The sequence below is a fragment of the Drosophila guanche genome, unplaced genomic scaffold (assembly GCF_900245975.1).
Source record: "Drosophila guanche unplaced genomic scaffold, DGUA_6, whole genome shotgun sequence".
Taxonomy (NCBI): domain Eukaryota; kingdom Metazoa; phylum Arthropoda; class Insecta; order Diptera; family Drosophilidae; genus Drosophila; species Drosophila guanche.
Window position 1 is genome coordinate 9,552,059 of NW_022995744.1, and position 15,766 is coordinate 9,567,824.

At 49.2% G+C, this 15,766-nt stretch overlaps 6 protein-coding genes across 8 annotated transcripts in view; 2 read left to right on the forward strand and 4 right to left on the reverse strand.

Moving 5' to 3' along the window:
• LOC117580151 (MOB kinase activator-like 2) overlaps positions 1–4,894 on the reverse strand; it is a 33,149-nt gene extending 28,255 nt beyond the window's left edge. Inside the window, exon 1 of one of the 2 annotated variants that reach the window (XM_034266465.1) lies at positions 4,564–4,894. In XM_034266465.1, the coding sequence (XP_034122356.1) occupies positions 4,564–4,568 (5 nt within the window). In that variant the 5' untranslated portion in view covers positions 4,569–4,894. Of the gene's footprint in view, positions 1–612; positions 1,062–4,563 lie in introns of those variants that run through there. The other variant, XM_034266461.1, reaches the window with a different exon arrangement.
• A 356-nt stretch (positions 4,895–5,250) lies between these two features.
• On the forward strand, positions 5,251–5,966 carry LOC117579847 (mitochondrial import inner membrane translocase subunit TIM14). Its single transcript, XM_034265946.1, has 3 exons — positions 5,251–5,385; positions 5,476–5,715; positions 5,780–5,966. Exons 1-3 carry the CDS (start codon positions 5,383–5,385, stop codon positions 5,891–5,893), a joined length of 357 nt encoding a protein of 118 aa, XP_034121837.1. The 5' UTR covers positions 5,251–5,382; the 3' UTR covers positions 5,894–5,966.
• On the reverse strand, positions 5,960–6,604 carry LOC117579849. Its single transcript, XM_034265947.1, has 2 exons — positions 6,243–6,604; positions 5,960–6,184 (listed from the first exon to the last, which is right to left on the reverse strand). Exons 1-2 carry the CDS (start codon positions 6,340–6,342, stop codon positions 6,054–6,056), a joined length of 231 nt encoding a protein of 76 aa, XP_034121838.1. The 5' UTR covers positions 6,343–6,604; the 3' UTR covers positions 5,960–6,053.
• Positions 6,605–6,629: 25 nt separating this feature from the next.
• On the forward strand, positions 6,630–7,909 carry LOC117579846. 2 transcript variants are annotated; one of them, XM_034265945.1, is made up of 2 exons: positions 6,630–6,775; positions 6,859–7,909. In XM_034265945.1, exons 1-2 carry the CDS (start codon positions 6,756–6,758, stop codon positions 7,838–7,840), a joined length of 1,002 nt encoding a protein of 333 aa, XP_034121836.1. In that variant the 5' UTR covers positions 6,630–6,755; the 3' UTR covers positions 7,841–7,909. The 2 variants fall into 2 exon arrangements, with proteins under 2 accessions (XP_034121836.1, XP_034121835.1); XM_034265944.1 differs by having other exon boundaries at positions 6,643–6,775; positions 6,835–7,909.
• A 378-nt stretch (positions 7,910–8,287) lies between these two features.
• LOC117579116 lies at positions 8,288–9,986 on the reverse strand. Its single transcript, XM_034264845.1, has 3 exons — positions 9,412–9,986; positions 9,168–9,353; positions 8,288–9,109 (listed from the first exon to the last, which is right to left on the reverse strand). Exons 1-3 carry the CDS (start codon positions 9,918–9,920, stop codon positions 8,317–8,319), a joined length of 1,488 nt encoding a protein of 495 aa, XP_034120736.1. The 5' UTR covers positions 9,921–9,986; the 3' UTR covers positions 8,288–8,316.
• A 20-nt stretch (positions 9,987–10,006) lies between these two features.
• LOC117579113 (protein O-mannosyltransferase 1) lies at positions 10,007–13,679 on the reverse strand. The gene is made up of 4 exons (XM_034264840.1): positions 12,408–13,679; positions 11,786–12,348; positions 10,944–11,720; positions 10,007–10,881 (listed from the first exon to the last, which is right to left on the reverse strand). The coding sequence occupies exons 1-4, from the start codon at positions 13,046–13,048 to the stop codon at positions 10,160–10,162; spliced, it is 2,703 nt and encodes a 900-aa protein (XP_034120731.1). The 5' UTR covers positions 13,049–13,679; the 3' UTR covers positions 10,007–10,159.
• Positions 13,680–15,766: the final 2,087 nt, after the last annotated feature.

Here is a 15,766-nt window from a genome sequence, read left to right on the forward strand (position 1 = left end):
CCAAACACACAACACACACACGCACGCACATGCACACATGTGCCCAGAGAGGGAGCGTAGGAAATCGAGAGAGACAGTGAGAAAGAGAGAGGGTGAGAGTAAAAGCAACCCAACCACACACATGTTTGACTTTGCAAATTACTTTGTCCCTGTCCCTGTTCCTCTTTGAAGCTTGCTTTGGACAAAAACCAATAATGTGAGCAGAAGGCTGAAGGTCGACTAAGCGAATACCTCTTAGTTTTTTGTGCGTGATTGTTAGGCACTTAACCATTCCACGATTGGCATAATATTTGTTTAATAATAACAGATATATTTACAAATTTAATTTTATTACACATCTGTTACATTTTTCCGTTATGATGACTGTTTTTTTATCTGTTTTGTTCTTTGTGAATCACTCAAGCTTTTAGCGGAATGGCAAACCGTTCGATGGTTCGAGTTGATCTTTTCTCGAGTAAGAAGGATTTCTGTGGTTCATTATTTTGCTTCCCCTTGACAATAACGTTCGGAATTAAAACCTCATTGAACTTCCACTTTTCCTTTTCCCCAACCCTTTCCCCTTTTCAGGAATTGTTCAATAAAAATCCGACCGCCTCTTACGTCTGATCTTACCGACAGAAACAGGTGACCGTCTCCTCGACATCCATGGGCAGCGACAGCTGTGTGGCAGGGCCAGCGCCACCAGCTCCTCCAGCTGCGCCAGCAGCGCCTGCTGGAGCATTGGAATTCGCCTTGCCGCCGTTGCCGTTGGCATTGTGTCGCGGCACAGCGCGTCCGGGCACATGGCGAGACGAGGAGTGCAGGAATGTGGCGGCAAACGTGGAGGACAGCGAGGTGTGCGACGCGGATGCACGCGGCGTGGAGGCCGTGGGAGTTTGGGGCCCAGTGGAGGAACCATCGCCAGCATCTGCCAGCGGCACCGAGGAGTAGCGCACGAGAATGGCACGGCTGACGCGGTTGCCGCCCGTTAGGTTCGAGATGGCCCAGTTCATGACCGCGGGAACTGGGAACTGGTACTGGGGAACTGGCCGCGCTCAGCGCTCGACTGCAACTGAGTGCACGGACCCGGGGCATGTGGCACACACATCATATGGCACCAGTCCGTAGCTAAATATACACACAATCCCCTTTGGACCTTTTGCTCTGCAAAAATTGATTTGGTCTAGTGATTTGCGCCTCCTCCCGGCGGGTTCTTAGCCAGCGACTCGACTCGGCCCCAGGCCGGGGTCTGTCAATCAATGAAGCACAACAAAAAATGGCCAACTGTCACTTTGTTTCTGTTGCTGCCCCCTGCCACTCGCATTATTGTATTTATGCCCCATTCAGCCACTGCCCCTACACTTGCACCCGTTGCCGCCTAATTCAATTAGAGTTCTGCTAAGTGCGCCTCAAGGCTGCCACGACGCTGCACATGCCGGCAGGCAGGCCACTGCAGAGGGTAGCTAATGATGTACCTGTAGGTGTGATTGCGAATATCTGCAGATATTGCTACACAGAAATGTAAGACAAACTTTTGATACCCTTTGGGTAGACTTTGCCAAAGCTATGAAAGGAATGCACCCAGAAAAGTCCGAAAATATTTGAACACATCTTTAGAAGCTCCTTCAAAAGGTGTCCAAAACCTCTAAAAAATAGTTTGTTCAAGTATAAAAATGATTAAACCATCATTTATCGCCTTGCAAACTAATTTCTGTGAGCTCAAAAAGGCATCAAAATATTCCTTAGGGAAACCTAATTAATATTTAATAATTCCCACTAAGAAATTAATTATAATTCCCACCAAAATCAATATTAAAACTGCTCTTTAGGCACATATTTTTCTTAATTGCTAGCCGGCAAAATCTCGAGCTCTCCTCGGCACAAAAATCGATGGCTTTTCCTGCTCTCACCCACACTCTTTGCCACATTTTTAATTGTTTTTCCTGTGCTCTAATGAAAAAACCCTGCTGCTGGCTGCTGGCTGCTGGCTGCTGGCTGCTGGTGCTGCTCCATTGGAGGGCGATGACGTCCACTCAAACCGCTTCCTTCCGGACATACTCGTACAATCCTAACCACCTCTCATCCATCGTGTAACGTGTAGATATTTGTACCCTCTGCTGGATGTGTGGCTTTTCCCCCCATCCCAGTTTTGTTGTTTTTTGGTATGTGGGGTGTGACATGTGACACAATTTGTTTGTTCTTTGTTACTCTCCTCTCGCACACATCGTTTGCTTTAGCTGCTCCCCTGCCCCATCCGTTTCCTTTGCCAATTTGGATGCTGTCAGAGCATCCACAAAAGGTTTCCCCTGCCCCCATGTAGATGTACATACGTATGTATTTGCTATGTAAAGATGTAACTAACGGAAGGAACACAACCCACGTTATCAAGTTGTCAGTGGATTGGTGTGAACTTAATTTGTCGCCGCTATCCTCCTGAATGCTTTTCCAATCAACTCGATTTCCGCCATTTTCCGACACCGAAGCTCACTTTCTGTCCGTCTGTGTCTAATCACTAAATTGTGCTTAATTGGATGTTTTGGCACCCATTGCTGGCTCACCAAATGAGCCAACATGGTGCTGTTTCCTTTGGTAATCCGGGTTAAAGGGTATTTAGCCGTGTAAATCCATCAAATTGCACTAATTACCGAATACGTAGAGACATTTCAGATACAGATGAACGCTACTTCGAGGAACTTTAATGGGATTAAACTTGATTTAATTCCCTCAACTAATCCCAAAGTTATGTCTTATAGAAATTTCCCTTAAAACTTCCCCAAATATCATTAAAATCCTATTTATTTTATATTTAAATCAATTTGTTAGCCCAGACATTGCCTTTGTTTGGCTCGCTGGAAACCATCTTCCAACCCAAAACTAGCCCTTGAGTTTCCTTGGAATAAGTTTCCTTGTGTACCTGGAGATCTACCCTTAAAGGGTGGTTGCTACCACCAAAAGTGGGCTGGGAGTTTGCCGAGCTAATTCCTTCTTTGTATGCCGCAGGTACAGGGGATCGAATTCTGTTCCCATGGCAACCCTTTCGTAGAGTGTCTGTTCTCTTTAATTGTGTTCTATCAGACATTCCGGTTACTAATGTTGCCAGGGAGCTGTAGAGTTAGCTTTGAATGTGAATCAAATGACCGCAGGGCAGGGAAATGTTACCAAAATGACTTAAGGTTTAAGAATTTGTGACATAATTCTATGGGCAAACATGGGAAGCTTCCTTTAATGTCAGGTAATTGATGGGGAATCTCTTTTAAGGGCGTCTGTTGTTCGGAGAGCTTTTCCATGTGTCTCTTCTTTTGAACAGCTTCTGACTAACACTAGATGGACTGCTATGTTTCCACAATGCACAAACAGACCAAGTAAATGGGTGGAGCTTGGACAGCTTTTATACGCCAATCGATTACAAATGTACTTTCTGTTTCTATATCAAACGGCTTGGATTTCTTATATACTTCTTCTGTCAACCGATTATTCGTGCATATATTTTGCACGCTTATGTGAACCGTTTCCGAGTATGGCAATGAAATTAGTTAGTTCATTAAACCTGGCCCTTATCTATAGGCTCCGTCTGCAACGTTCTGCTCTCCACTCTGATTTCGTTTTTCTCTGCGTAGAAGCATAAACAACAAGTAACAAGAACAAAAATCCAAGGGGGTCGACTAAAAGATACCCTGTAGGTGCGAGGAACTAACAAATATCCAGTCGAAATAAACGTAAATCAGAGGCGAGACAAGCAACTATTAATTATTATTATGATTTTATTATTTTGTATTATTTTTACCTACATATAATTATTTTTAGAGCCCTTTATTTTGTTTCTGTTACATAAATCACGCATGTGCGAATACACCCCCGTTCTTTATGGCATAGCGGGTATTTGCTGAGCGAAGCAGAAGATGAAGACGAACACACAAATAAACGCAATCAAAGCGCAGCGATGGCCTTGCGCCTGGGACTCGGACACGGACACGGACACGGACACGGATGTGCTTGTGCTTGCGGTTGTTCATGTGTATGTGTGTGGAGCAGACAGAGGAGCAGACTGATCACACACACACACACACAAATACACATGGTACGCATAGGCACAAGGTGTACAACGATTACATTACTCGGTCACAGTTGAGAAATCGATAATGCTTGTACATTGATTTTTTTTTCTTTTGTTGGCACAAAAACACAACTGCAGCTCCTGCAGGAGTTGGAGACAAAGGCAGAGGCAGCACCCTGCCTGGGCCGAAACGAAAGGCAGTCAGCCCAGCGGCCACAAAAGGCAGCGACGAAAAAAGAAATTTCATGTGACGGCAGAGACGCGAAACGAGGCCAATTGGCGAGGGGCCAACTGGTGAGGCGACGCGACGCGAGCAGAGGACATAAGAGACGGCGAATGGTAGCGACATCGTCGTAACCGTAGCGCACCAAACCTCTCCACCAACCCGTCCGACTGTGGATGCAGCTCACCCACTGGCACTGCAACGATCCGGATGGTGGTGGATCGGCAGGTGGTGCACGCAGGTGGGAGGGAGGTATAGGGGAGACGATTCACCCACCCTGCTATCAAATGTGACTACTACTACTCACCCCATCAACCAGTCGACCGTGTCGCGCAGATATTCCGGAATTCGCTCCAGCTTGACGGTTGCTGCTGCTGCTCCTGACTTTGCCACAAATTATGTCGTTTTCCCAGCTGGACGCACACGCACACTCCTCACACACACACGCACGCGAACACACCGGACACGCACACCACCGCCAACAGATTATATATCTATCGCCCGATCGGACCAATTGACACTTTTCCTTTTGTAAATCAATATACGATTCCGTTTTTTGAAACTTTGCACATCAGAAATTTTCTCGCTTCTTCTTCGTTTCGTCTTGTTTGTGCACTTTGTTGAGCCCGATAGCGGATAGCTGTCACGGTGGGAGGGGGGTGCACGATAGCAATCGATAGCCGCGTTCGCCTATTCGCGCAGGTATTCGATACACGCTGCGCAGTTTACCTGGCCACCAACCAGGTGACGCTTTTGCAAAACAATTAATAAACACTTTCTAAATGCAATCGAAGTAGGAGTTGCAGGGAGTTAGGCGTTCGGGTGGCTCAACTGTTCCGCAACGGTTGACCTGCAGCCCTTGTGTTAAATACTAAAAGCAAACCATACATTCAGTAGATACCAACCAGCAATTTCTTTGTGCGATGAGCGCGCGGTTTGTCAATTTTTGCCGTATTTGTTTATAAATTCACCACTTGCTGTAACAAAAGTTGACCATGTACTTAAATAGCTTCTGCAGATACTTCCTTGTGCAAACGCAGCCAAAACATGCACTTTTCCTATCGACTGCCCACTCTGCGGCACATGCGGTCACACTAATACTCACAGCTGTTCAAATTACATAAAAATGGTAAAAATTAAATCATTTTAATCGAATAAAACAATTAATAACATACAACTTTTCGTCCGCACCATGACTACCCACAAATCTGATGTCAAGGCGAGCTCCATCATTCTGGCGGGACTCGGTGTGGCTGCAGTGGGCTTTGCGGGCAAGCACATGCTGCGGCGCATGCCCCAAATGACCACCGCATTCAATGAGGCACTGAAGAACTTACCCAAGTTTGATGCGGAGAGCATGGCTGCTTCGAAGTACTACAAGGGCGGCTTTGATCCCAAGATGAACAAGCGCGAGGCGGCGCTCATACTGGGCGTCAATCCGAGTGCCTCCAAGCTGAAGGTAAGGCTGGCTCGCACGTGCTGTGGCAAGGAATCTCTCTCATATATGCACTTGCCACTTGCAGATTAAGGATGCGCATAAAAAGATAATGCTGCTAAATCATCCGGATCGTGGCGGCTCACCGTATCTGGCGGCCAAGATCAATGAGGCCAAGGACTTTATGGACAATTCTAAATAGTTGCCGGAACGGGCCGGATCTGCCGCCTGCGCGTGTGTAAATAAATTAGTCTGTGTTTAGCATGTAAACAGTCGATCGTTTGTTTATTAATTCATCGATATTCAATCAACCCACAGCTGCAGCCTGCAGCCTGCAGGAGGAGCAGACTTTAGGCTGAAGGCTATGAAAATTCCTCGAACAGGCAGCCCAGTCCTGGCCCGAGATAATCGTGATTCTCAATGCACTTGCACTTGTACTCCCAGCAAATGATGAACTGCACATCGCAGACGAGCTCCTCTCCCAATCCGCAAGCTTTAAATAGAAGAGGTTCAGGCTATAGAAATCTAGGAGCTGCAGTCCCAGAGCTTACTTTCGCGCATCAGCGGATTGTGCAGGCTGTGCGCCAATCTGGCATACAGACAGATGATGCACAGCAGCGCTAGAAAGTGTAGACCCCACGACGACTGCATGGTGGCAGGACGAAGAATGTGGGATTGAAATTTTGATTACTTTTGCAGAGATTGCTGAGGCGATTGTTGCTCATTTCCCTGACAAGGTGGCGACACCTGTGATCGAGCGGCGGCACCTTCTCTGCTCTCTCTTTGAGCTGCGACTCTCTTCTGTGGCTCTCTCTTTGAGCCGCGCCTTCGCTGGTTGACTTGGGCCGCCTGGCAATTTTGCACGTGGATGTGCCCAGGCCTTCTCCGTGACAGGATTCGCTTTCCACACTGTCAAACCAGTAGCTTATACTTTTCTCAATCATAAATGCTTTCATTTTCCCTTCAGCCTTTCAATATTCCACAGAAAAACCAAACAGCAGCAGTCGCCACATGGCCAAGCAATAGTAAAAAACAAATTTGAAGTAAACAAAATAATTAGCATAATGGAGAAGATGAATTCGTGGTGAGTGAGGTTTAAGACAGACATCATTGGGGCCTAATACTGAGCTGAATTAATGTCAGGTTCGGCATTGCCCCTCCCTGCAGGTTGCGGCGCTCCCTCGAGGCTTTGGGCCTGTCCAATCGCCACACAGACTGCAGCTTCATTATCCAATCACCCACCGAGTGCCGCGTGTTTCTCTGCCACAAATTGATCTTTTGCTGCGCCTCGGAGGTCTTCGATCGTATGCTCTATGGGGACTTTAAGGAGTCCAGCACGGGGGAGGTCACACTGAAGGACGTGGAGCCGGATATATTTGAAAAGTTTCGGGACTATGTGTACGGCTACGAGTCGAAGAAACTGGAGCTCTACGGCACCGACACGCTCATCAAATTGTGCGACTTTGGCAACAAGTTTATGGTGGAGTCCATCAAGGAGGATTGTGTGAACGAGATGACAAATCGCAGGGGCCATTTGGGCATGGGCGACCTAATGCTGCTCTTCCAGTGTGCCCACACACTCAACAATAAATCGATAACGGAGCGCGTGGTCTCGAAAGTGGAGCTCTTCCTGCGCGAACCCTTCAACCAGTCCGTGGTGCTCGATTTCAATACGGAAGTTTTCAAGAATTACATCAAAACCATCGCCATCAAGCTGCTGGAGTCGGATCGTTTTATTCTCATTGAAACTTATCTCAAGCACAATGGTTTGGGGATCGCTGCCTCCAACGCTGTCTGCTCCGACGCGAGCAGCGAATCGGGGTGCCCATTGGTGGATCAGGAGATAACGGGCGCATATGTAGCCCAGCTTTTGGCTTTGATTGACTTCAGTAGCTTTACGCCAAGTCAATTCTACGAGGGACCCGGCAAGAGCAATCTTCTGACCATACAGCAAAAGTACGAATATCTTTATCAAATAGCCGAAGAATGGGCCAAGACCAAGGATGAGGTGCGGGGCAATAGCTTGGAGGCTTTTAGTACGGTGGGATTAACCTCTAAGCGGCATAGCGGACCCTACTATAGAGCTACACATTGCCATTGCTGTAGCCCGCGCTTACCGCTCAATGCCGATTTGGATTTATCGGAATGATCATGGAAAGTTTTCGGACGCAAAAAGGAATCTGGAATTTAGATAAATAAAAGTGAGACTCGATCCTAATATTGCTTCAGTTTATTCTTGTTTATTCACTACGAAATTACTTGCGCTGTCTTCTTTGCACTTTACCGTTTGTTATTGTCCACTTTTGTCTCATAGCTGTGTTGGTGCTAGTGTTTGAGAGAGCGAGCGTAGGAAGATCAAAAAGGAAACGGTAGTTAGAGACCAGCAAGCTGCTTGGGTAGAGAGAGAGAGGGAGACAGGTGAATTGAGAGAGAGCTTTAGGCTACAAAGCTACAAGCTGCAGACAAGGAGAGGCAATGGTTCTCAATGCTCTCAGAACAGCTGTGTTGCTGTTGGGAAGCTTGCCCAAGGGAACAGTTTCTGCTAATAAATAAAGAGAAGCAAAGGTGTAAGCCCTGACTAAAACCTCGTTAATAATTATATTCATTCAGCATTTAATTTCGAATCTAATCTTCTGATTCCTCATCTATCACAATTCGCGTGTTGAACTGCACAACCGAGAACATCTGCTGCTGCTCCGCATAATCGACCAACAGCTGCGCCCAAATGCGTCCAAACTCCTCCTTGGACACAATATCCTTGAATATCGTCTCCAGCTGCTCCTTGCTTCGCAGACGCTTAAAATCGCTGGGCCCCAGGCCCGACTTCATGGAAAAATCGGGATATATGAGCTCCTGGACACGCGTATTCACGGCGTCCTGCTGCTCGGGCGTCAGGTTGTGTTTGCGTGCGACGCGATCCGTGTTGGGCGTCTTCTTCAGATCCGCACAGAGCAGGCGATAGGTCGTCTCCTGATTGTAGCTATTCTCGGGCAACGCTGAAACATTGCCCGTTGCTGGCAATGGCACCTGGATGGAGATGAGGCGACAAAATTCCTCATAGCTAATCCGCTCCGTGGCACAGCCCTCGTCGCGCAGCAGTTGCAAGTGCCCCAAGGCTACGCGTAGCTGCTGCGAGTCCACGCGTATATGCAGCTTGTGCATAATGTCAATGATCTGCTCCAGCGGCAGATAGCCCGTGCGCTCCTTGTCCTTCTTCTCCAGCAATGAGAGCAAATCAAACATGTGAAAGTTGGGCCGGCGCTGCAGCGCCTGCCGCAAGATGTTGAGGTGGCTGAAGGCATTCACCAACTTGTCGTTGCTCGTGTGTGGCGTGGTGTTCTCCAGCAGCATTTTGACATCACATTTGGGCGTTTGTCGCCGCAGGCCATGCATCATATCGGGCACGTCATAGGGGTATCTAAGGAGAGGGGGATTTATGTTTAGTTTTGGAGTTCCGAGAGCGACCTGATGCTCACTTTTTGTACTTCAAACCCAATGGGCCGTAGGTGCGATCTATAAAGTCCATTTGTGGCTTGCGCACAATCACCACATGATGATCGTCGCCTTGGTTTTGCTTCAAGCAACGTTGCACCATAAAACCAATGCCATCGAAGGTGGTCCTTTGGCCAAAGGTGTGCTGCGGATCAAAGGGTTTTTCGTATCTAGAAAAAAACAGAAATATTTAGAGATTATTCTCGGTGAGTGTAGATCGTTACCCACTTGCGATTGATCTTCTCCGAGGGCCAGTAATGATTGTGGCTGATGATGTGCTGCTCGTGGAATTCCCCAAACTCTCGATTCACCTGCTCCGCTGGCTTTGCTGGCATTACAATCTCGTACAGCGGCTCTGGCTTGCTGGAAGGGCGCCCAAAGCTGCGACTCTCATTCGTCACCGTGTCCGGCTTGGAGTGCGCGGGCGCTATCTTCCCTAGTTTGGCTTTCTTAAAGTACATGTCCTCGGAGAACTTTTCCTTGAAGGCCATAAAGCGTGACTTCTGGAGCTCCGTGCTGAGCAGATCTCCCACGCTAGTGCTGGGTATACTTGGGGTACGTGGGCCACTGGGCTTGACCAGCAGTCGCTGGCATTCCGCGCGTATAAGCGCTTCGGCCTGCTCCTCTGGGTGGCGGAAGACAAAGCAGTCTTCGATGTGTTCTGGAGCCCTAAACGAGGCGAGTCCTGCGGCACGCACATCCGCATTCCTGTCTACAAAGTGTCCAATGTTTGCCATAGTCTGGCCTGTGTGTGTGTTTCCCTGCGAAAACTTCAAATTTCTGAAACTAATTCTTCCAATTTGACATTGAGCACACTTTGATCTGGGTTTTAAATAAATAAATATTGCTTTTAATTGGAAGTTAACTTAGCACTAATTAAACTTTTAGCTACGTCCTTAAGTCTCTTATGGTACATGGAACCGGGGGTTGGGGGCTCTCCCTCTCCCTATTGCAACTGCAGTCTCTGTTTCACGTGTCAGTTCAGCGCATAGTTCTTTTGCAGTATAAAGTCCCAGGTGTCCTTCCAGCGCAGACGCCGAACCTCCTCTATGGTCATCTTTCTCGCTCCGTAGCTGAGCGGCAAGAATGTGGCAAAGACACTGCAAACGGCAAGCAGCCAGAGCAGCAGCGCCAAACGATAGATGCGCACGAGATGCACCGCGCGACCCGTGCAGTGTCGCCGCAACAGATAGTCCACATGCTCCACGACAAAGCACAGCAGCAGCAGCTTGAACACAAACGCCGGCAGATAGTTGTGCAGAAAGAGCGTGTGATCCACAAAGAAGTAAGGCAAGTAGTGCATGAGATAACCCACAAAGAAGGTGTCGCCAGCCGTGAGAAAACGCTGCCACTCGTACTGCGAGACATCAAAGCAGAGACGCCTGCGACGCACCGCATAGAAGGCCAGTAGGGCGGCATAGACCAGTATCCCGCCGCTGGCCGTGTACCAAATGAGCACGTTGCCGAGGAGATAAATCTGTGCGCTGGATTGCGCGTCCAGCCAGTAGGCAATGCCCTTGTCCATCAGCGGCCACTCGTGCGGCAGCGAGCTGTACATGTGCGCCTGCACATGCTTGCCGTGCCAGAACATCTTCGTTTGCAGCTCCCAAAGTTTGGCCCAGAACGAGAGCTTGGTGCGCCTCGTGGGTATCATTTCGGCGGAGAGCAGCTGTCGCTCTCGTTCACGCTGATCCTGAGCTGAAGGAGCAAACAAAAGGGGTTCAAAACACAGTTCATTAATCACAAAATCCTGCACTCACTCTTCGTGTAGCGATGCTCCTCCACATTCCAAATGGAATCCTCGTGCACCTGATCCCGATCGGCCACCACCTCGTGCTGATTGAAGCCCCAGTCTGGCAGCTGTCGGCCGCTGAACTTTAACGCAGCGCCCGTGGATTCGTGTACGAGACGAATCTCCGATTTGATGGCATGCCAGCTGTCACCCTCGGAGTGCCGATTGAGTATCTCCACGCGCCACAGCAGCTCGCCGGCCATCTTGATCTCGTAGTCAATGTAGCAGCTTACCTCCTGGCACTGTGGCGTCATTGGAGCAGCCACGTCGTGCGAGTTCAATGCGCGGCTGGTGATTCCATGCACCAGCTGGATGACATCGCCGTGTTGTATAACGTCTGGCTGATCACCCACCACGAGGTCATCCCGCTGCGGTCGCTTCACGATCCACCAGTTGTTCACGTCCTTGAAGGAGTAGCAAGTGACCTGCTGCTGGTGCGAGGAGCCTCGTTTGTCCTTGTACCTCACCGGGTAGACTGCCGCATGGGAGTGCAGCCAACAGGTGCGTCCGTGGGTGTGCCGCAGCGTTATCTGCGAACCGTGGACCACAGCCAGAGGCTGGCCACTGGTGATTGAGGCCAGGCCGCCCTCCAGCGATGCCTGAAAGGCGCTGGTCATAATGCTATCATGAGGCCCTGCCCGGTGCAGCGTGCGGAAGTGGACATAGAAGACTCCGACATAAACGGCCAAGGGAATGCCCGCGAAGAGCAGCAGTCGACTCAGAGCGTGCATCCAGAGTTGGCGATCTGTGGGGGAAGGAAATCGTTTCATTATAAACAAAATCAGACAGTGTCTGGCTGGGATTACTCACTCGTCAGGCTCGCGTCGTACAGCAGTTGCCACAGATGGCGACAGAGCAGGTACCCGGCCAGAGCCAGGGCCAGGAAGCCAATATACTTGACGGAGCCCGCACAAGCCAGCAGCACACCGGCCGCCGATCCACTGCACAGCCACTGAAGGCTGCCCAAGCGAGAGCGCTGGAAGCGCAGCAGGCAGGCAATTCCGAGCGTGCTGGCCAGCAGCAGCATCGATTCCATGAGCACAAAACGCGATTGGGTCAGCAGGGAGTTGTCCAGCACGACGAGAAGGCCGCCCAGAGCGGCTGCCCAGCGATGGAGTCTGGCCTCCAGCAGTAGTCGGTAAACGGCGGGTGCCAGCAGACTGCCACACAGCGCGGGTATAAAGCGAAGCCAAAAGATGGGCACGTCCGGCGCGTACGCTGCCCCTATCCGTGTGAATGTGTAATTTCCATCGTATCCGGCGAAGCTAGCAAGGCCAGCGATCAGCTGTTTTCCAAGAGGTGGGTGCTGGTCGAAGAAGAAAATGTTGCGCATGTAGTGGGCGATGTACTTTCCATAATGCAACTCATCGAATCTGTGGAGAGAGAGCTTAGAAAAGTTCCACACATGGTTCCTCTCTTGTTTCATACTCACACAATGTGGGGTGGCGTTGCCAGTTTGTAGAAACGCGTGCAGAACGCCAGCAGAAAGAGAGCCCAACTGAAGAGATCGATGCTCAGGTTAACGGTAAACTGCGGTGTGGATGCAGCTGCAGTTGCTGCTGCAGCGTTGTGTTTATGGCAATCTACAAGACGGCCGTCGCAAGAGCACGAACGGGAGCGGGACCGAGAACAAGATCGAGAGCGCTCGGAGGTAGTAGGCGAAGGTGAAGCTTGTTTTGGTGTTGGCGTCGGCGTCGCTGCTAGCGACGATTGCCGGCTCTCGGAGCGCCGACTGTGAGACGAATCCACGCTGCCGCGCAAAGGTGCATTCAGGTGGCAGTTGACGTCGCGGCAGCAGTTGAGTATAGACAAACCACCGTTACAGCACAGTGGGGAAGGTGTGTTGATGGCTGAGGTTGTTGAACGGCTGCGCGGCAGCAGCGGCGTCGACAGCGCCACGTCTTTGCTGCTTCCGCGAAAGTGAAGTCTTTCGTTTTGTGCTCCGTTTGTTTGATTTTTTTCGATTACGTTTTCGCTGGTGCATTGCTGCAGCTGCTGCTTTGATCTGGAGCGTGTCGTGGGCTTGCGGCGCTGCTGCACGTTGCCACTGGCCCCGTTGTTGTTGCTGTACATGGCTGGTATTTATATTATTCCGTGGCGTGAGAGAACGAATCCCGCACCGCTCTCTGGTTTGCGTACGAACTGTCTGTCTGTCACTTTCCCTTTTTACACGTACAATTATCGCTGTCGATTACCACACGTGAGATAATCCGTGTTAATTGTGTTTTGTTTGTTCATATCTTCCTCCTTTGCTGCTCAGCTGCTGGGCCACTGCCACGTTTGCCACACAGCAAAAACCGGTTTGCAGCCGCTTTCGCACTTTCTTTCGGCCACTTGTTGTTGTTTTTGTCTGGTCCCTTTTCTCTCATTTACATATTTTTTGTTTTCGGCTGGGGGCTGCAGCGGAAGAAAGTTCACTATAAAATATTCCCACACGCAAACACATTCACACACACACACGCGAGCGATCAGGGATGCTTTGACTCGTGTATTTTGGCTCTCTTGCTAAAATTTTTTCCAACTTGCCCGCTGAAGATCTCGACGCGGACTGACAATGAAAAGGCCTCACGACCGCAGCTGGGGCTCCACTCTTTTGCTCTTCGACTGCGCAGTTAGCTCCAGCTCTGGAATGCGGTCCGATCCCCGTACGGCTGCTGTGTCTGTTGTGATTCTTAGCCCATTTCTTGTTTTGCCAGCCAAGCCAGCAAATGCATGCCAATAGATCCAGCTCTCGCAATCGCAATCTCTCTCTCTGCTGCTCTCTCTCCCTTGACGCGCGCGCTCTTTGTTTGTGTGCGGCGAATGTCGCCGAACAGGAACTGCAAAAGAAGTAAAAGAATGCTGAAGCAGACATACCAACTGAAAGATACCCTCGAAACGAAATGCATACAAACGTCGCGCCAATAATGAGAAGAAAAGTGCTTTAAATACTCGTAAAGATAATTGTACTTAATATGACAGGTGAGTTTGTTTATTTTCGGTGGATGTGTAGGCAATATTGTTAAATATTTAACATACATATTCCCGACTCAATATACCCTCAAGCAATGAGTACGTTTACCTGGCACCACAGCACTTTACTTGTACTGTTAAAAGACGGAGGTATCGAACAGGTCTGGGAACCGTACAAAGCACGCGACCCAAGTGCGGAGACGTGTTTTGTTGCTGGTGCGTTTAGGATTACACATACATTCAAGTACACATAGACGTATTAAGAGTTAAGTTAAGGAGTTCTTTGCATTGTGACCCAATGACCTCATTCGTGGAGATCCATGTCGCATGTACCTTATGGAGATGCTGTGGCCTTTTTGGGCAGTCGTTGTTTGTTTTCTTTGACGAATGACATCAGATGCCAACGTTCGGAATTAGGTAAACGGTTTAAAGCCGGTTCTGCGCTTCATGGCAAATCATTATAACATGCCCGTTGAAGTCCCGCAAGTTATTAATATTTATTTTTACTGTGCTCCAGTTGCGGTTTACTTTGACATTCTTTTAGCTATGTAATATATGCACAGAGAAAGACTTGCTGTAATAATTACAAGCTTCACATTCTCTCTTTAGCGAAAAACAGCCAGGTGGGAGTTTCTCTTCATTGGAACTTACTTCCTCCATCGTCTAGACTTTTATAAATACACATAGCAGGCATAGCAGACAAACAAACTCGATACCAAAGTGGTATTATTTGCTGTCCCCCGTTGTCCCTCTGTCCACATGAGCGTGTGCCATGATCGAAGTAACAACTACCTGAATATTTGTATTTACTCTGCAAACATGCGTGCATGTGAGTAACGGTGAAAATTCCATTTCTATAACTATAACTTTGTTGTTTCATTATGCCTTGGCGTGGAGATATAAACAGCGGCAGCGACTGTGCTTAGACAATATTTAGACAGCTCAAACATCAGACGGATCTGGGCCTGTCGCAACGTGAGAACTTCATGGGTGGTAGAATCTTAGCCAAATCACCCAAAAGTGGGACAGGCATGGAAATATTCGCAATGCATAGCAATTGTTTAAACATTCAAGACTGTTTACAATTTTCTCTTGGATTCCCTTTCAAATCACCAAAGCAGTTAACAGTTGTCTGTGAATTTTGAGCGATCTGGCAGCTCTGCTAAAAGCTAAGAGAACAGGAGGGAGCTTTCAAACACAAAGAGAGAGAGAGGGAGATATTGAGAGAGAGTTGTACACGAAGGAGAGTATAGAATATATAAATACGACAGAGAGCAGAGGGCAAAGCTTGGGGTTGAAGCTGGAGTTTGAATAGTGGAGAGCGGGGGGACGTTCGGTACTTGCAGCTTCGAGTGCAACCCACGCGGCAGAGAGATGGTGAGCTGGTGTAGCGTGTCGAGGGGTTGAGGTGAGAGGTCTTGCACCCAACAATTGCAGCAGGGAACAGCGATGGGGCAGGGCCGTTTGCTGGCGACGGATTGGTTGCCAGGCTTAGCGGTGTGACTGTGGGTGCCACAGTGTCCCTCCAACCCATGCACCCAGACCAGACGCCAGCCACAGAGATTCAGCCCCTGTGTCGGCCTCGCGGCCTGCACAAGTGCAAGGATATTGTCGCCACCGCCTGCTCCTGCCCCAGCTCCAGCTCCAGCTCCTGTTGCTGTTGCTGTTTGCTGGTTCCTGCTGGTGTTTCTGGCACTGGCTCTGGCTCTGCTTCTCCTGCTCCTACTCATGTTCCCGGGGCCGTGCATCGTTGCAGCATCGTGGCTGTTTCTGTTGTGTCTCGTTTTTGCCACAGGGTGGCGGCACGGACGACTGGTGAGAGGATGTGCTGCCTGCCGT

What these genes read in the sequence shown, in the direction of transcription:
- LOC117579847 (XM_034265946.1), top strand. An exon ending in CGAGTGCCTCCAAGCTGAAG is followed by an intron (nt 5,716 to 5,779) that starts GTAAGGCTGGCT and finishes TGCCACTTGCAG; the next exon opens with ATTAAGGATGCGCATAAAAA.
- LOC117579849 (XM_034265947.1), bottom strand. Translation starts at nt 6,342, where the DNA reads ATGCAGTCGTCGTGGGGTCTACACTTTCTAGCGCTGCTGTGCATCATC. An exon ending in CAATCCGCTGATGCGCGAAA is followed by an intron (nt 6,185 to 6,242) that starts GTAAGCTCTGGG and finishes TTCTATTTAAAG; the next exon opens with CTTGCGGATTGGGAGAGGAG.
- LOC117579846 (XM_034265944.1), top strand. Translation starts at nt 6,756, where the DNA reads ATGGAGAAGATGAATTCGTG. An exon ending in ATGGAGAAGATGAATTCGTG is followed by an intron (nt 6,776 to 6,834) that starts GTGAGTGAGGTT and finishes AATTAATGTCAG; the next exon opens with GTTCGGCATTGCCCCTCCCT.
- LOC117579116 (XM_034264845.1), bottom strand. Translation starts at nt 9,920, where the DNA reads ATGGCAAACATTGGACACTTTGTAGACAGGAATGCGGATGTGCGTGCC. An exon ending in TCGGAGAAGATCAATCGCAA is followed by an intron (nt 9,354 to 9,411) that starts GTGGGTAACGAT and finishes GTTTTTTTCTAG; the next exon opens with ATACGAAAAACCCTTTGATC. An exon ending in TTGGGTTTGAAGTACAAAAA is followed by an intron (nt 9,110 to 9,167) that starts GTGAGCATCAGG and finishes CCCTCTCCTTAG; the next exon opens with ATACCCCTATGACGTGCCCG.
- LOC117579113 (XM_034264840.1), bottom strand. Translation starts at nt 13,048, where the DNA reads ATGTACAGCAACAACAACGGGGCCAGTGGCAACGTGCAGCAGCGCCGC. An exon ending in GCAACGCCACCCCACATTGT is followed by an intron (nt 12,349 to 12,407) that starts GTGAGTATGAAA and finishes CTCTCTCCACAG; the next exon opens with ATTCGATGAGTTGCATTATG. An exon ending in GTACGACGCGAGCCTGACGA is followed by an intron (nt 11,721 to 11,785) that starts GTGAGTAATCCC and finishes CTTCCCCCACAG; the next exon opens with ATCGCCAACTCTGGATGCAC.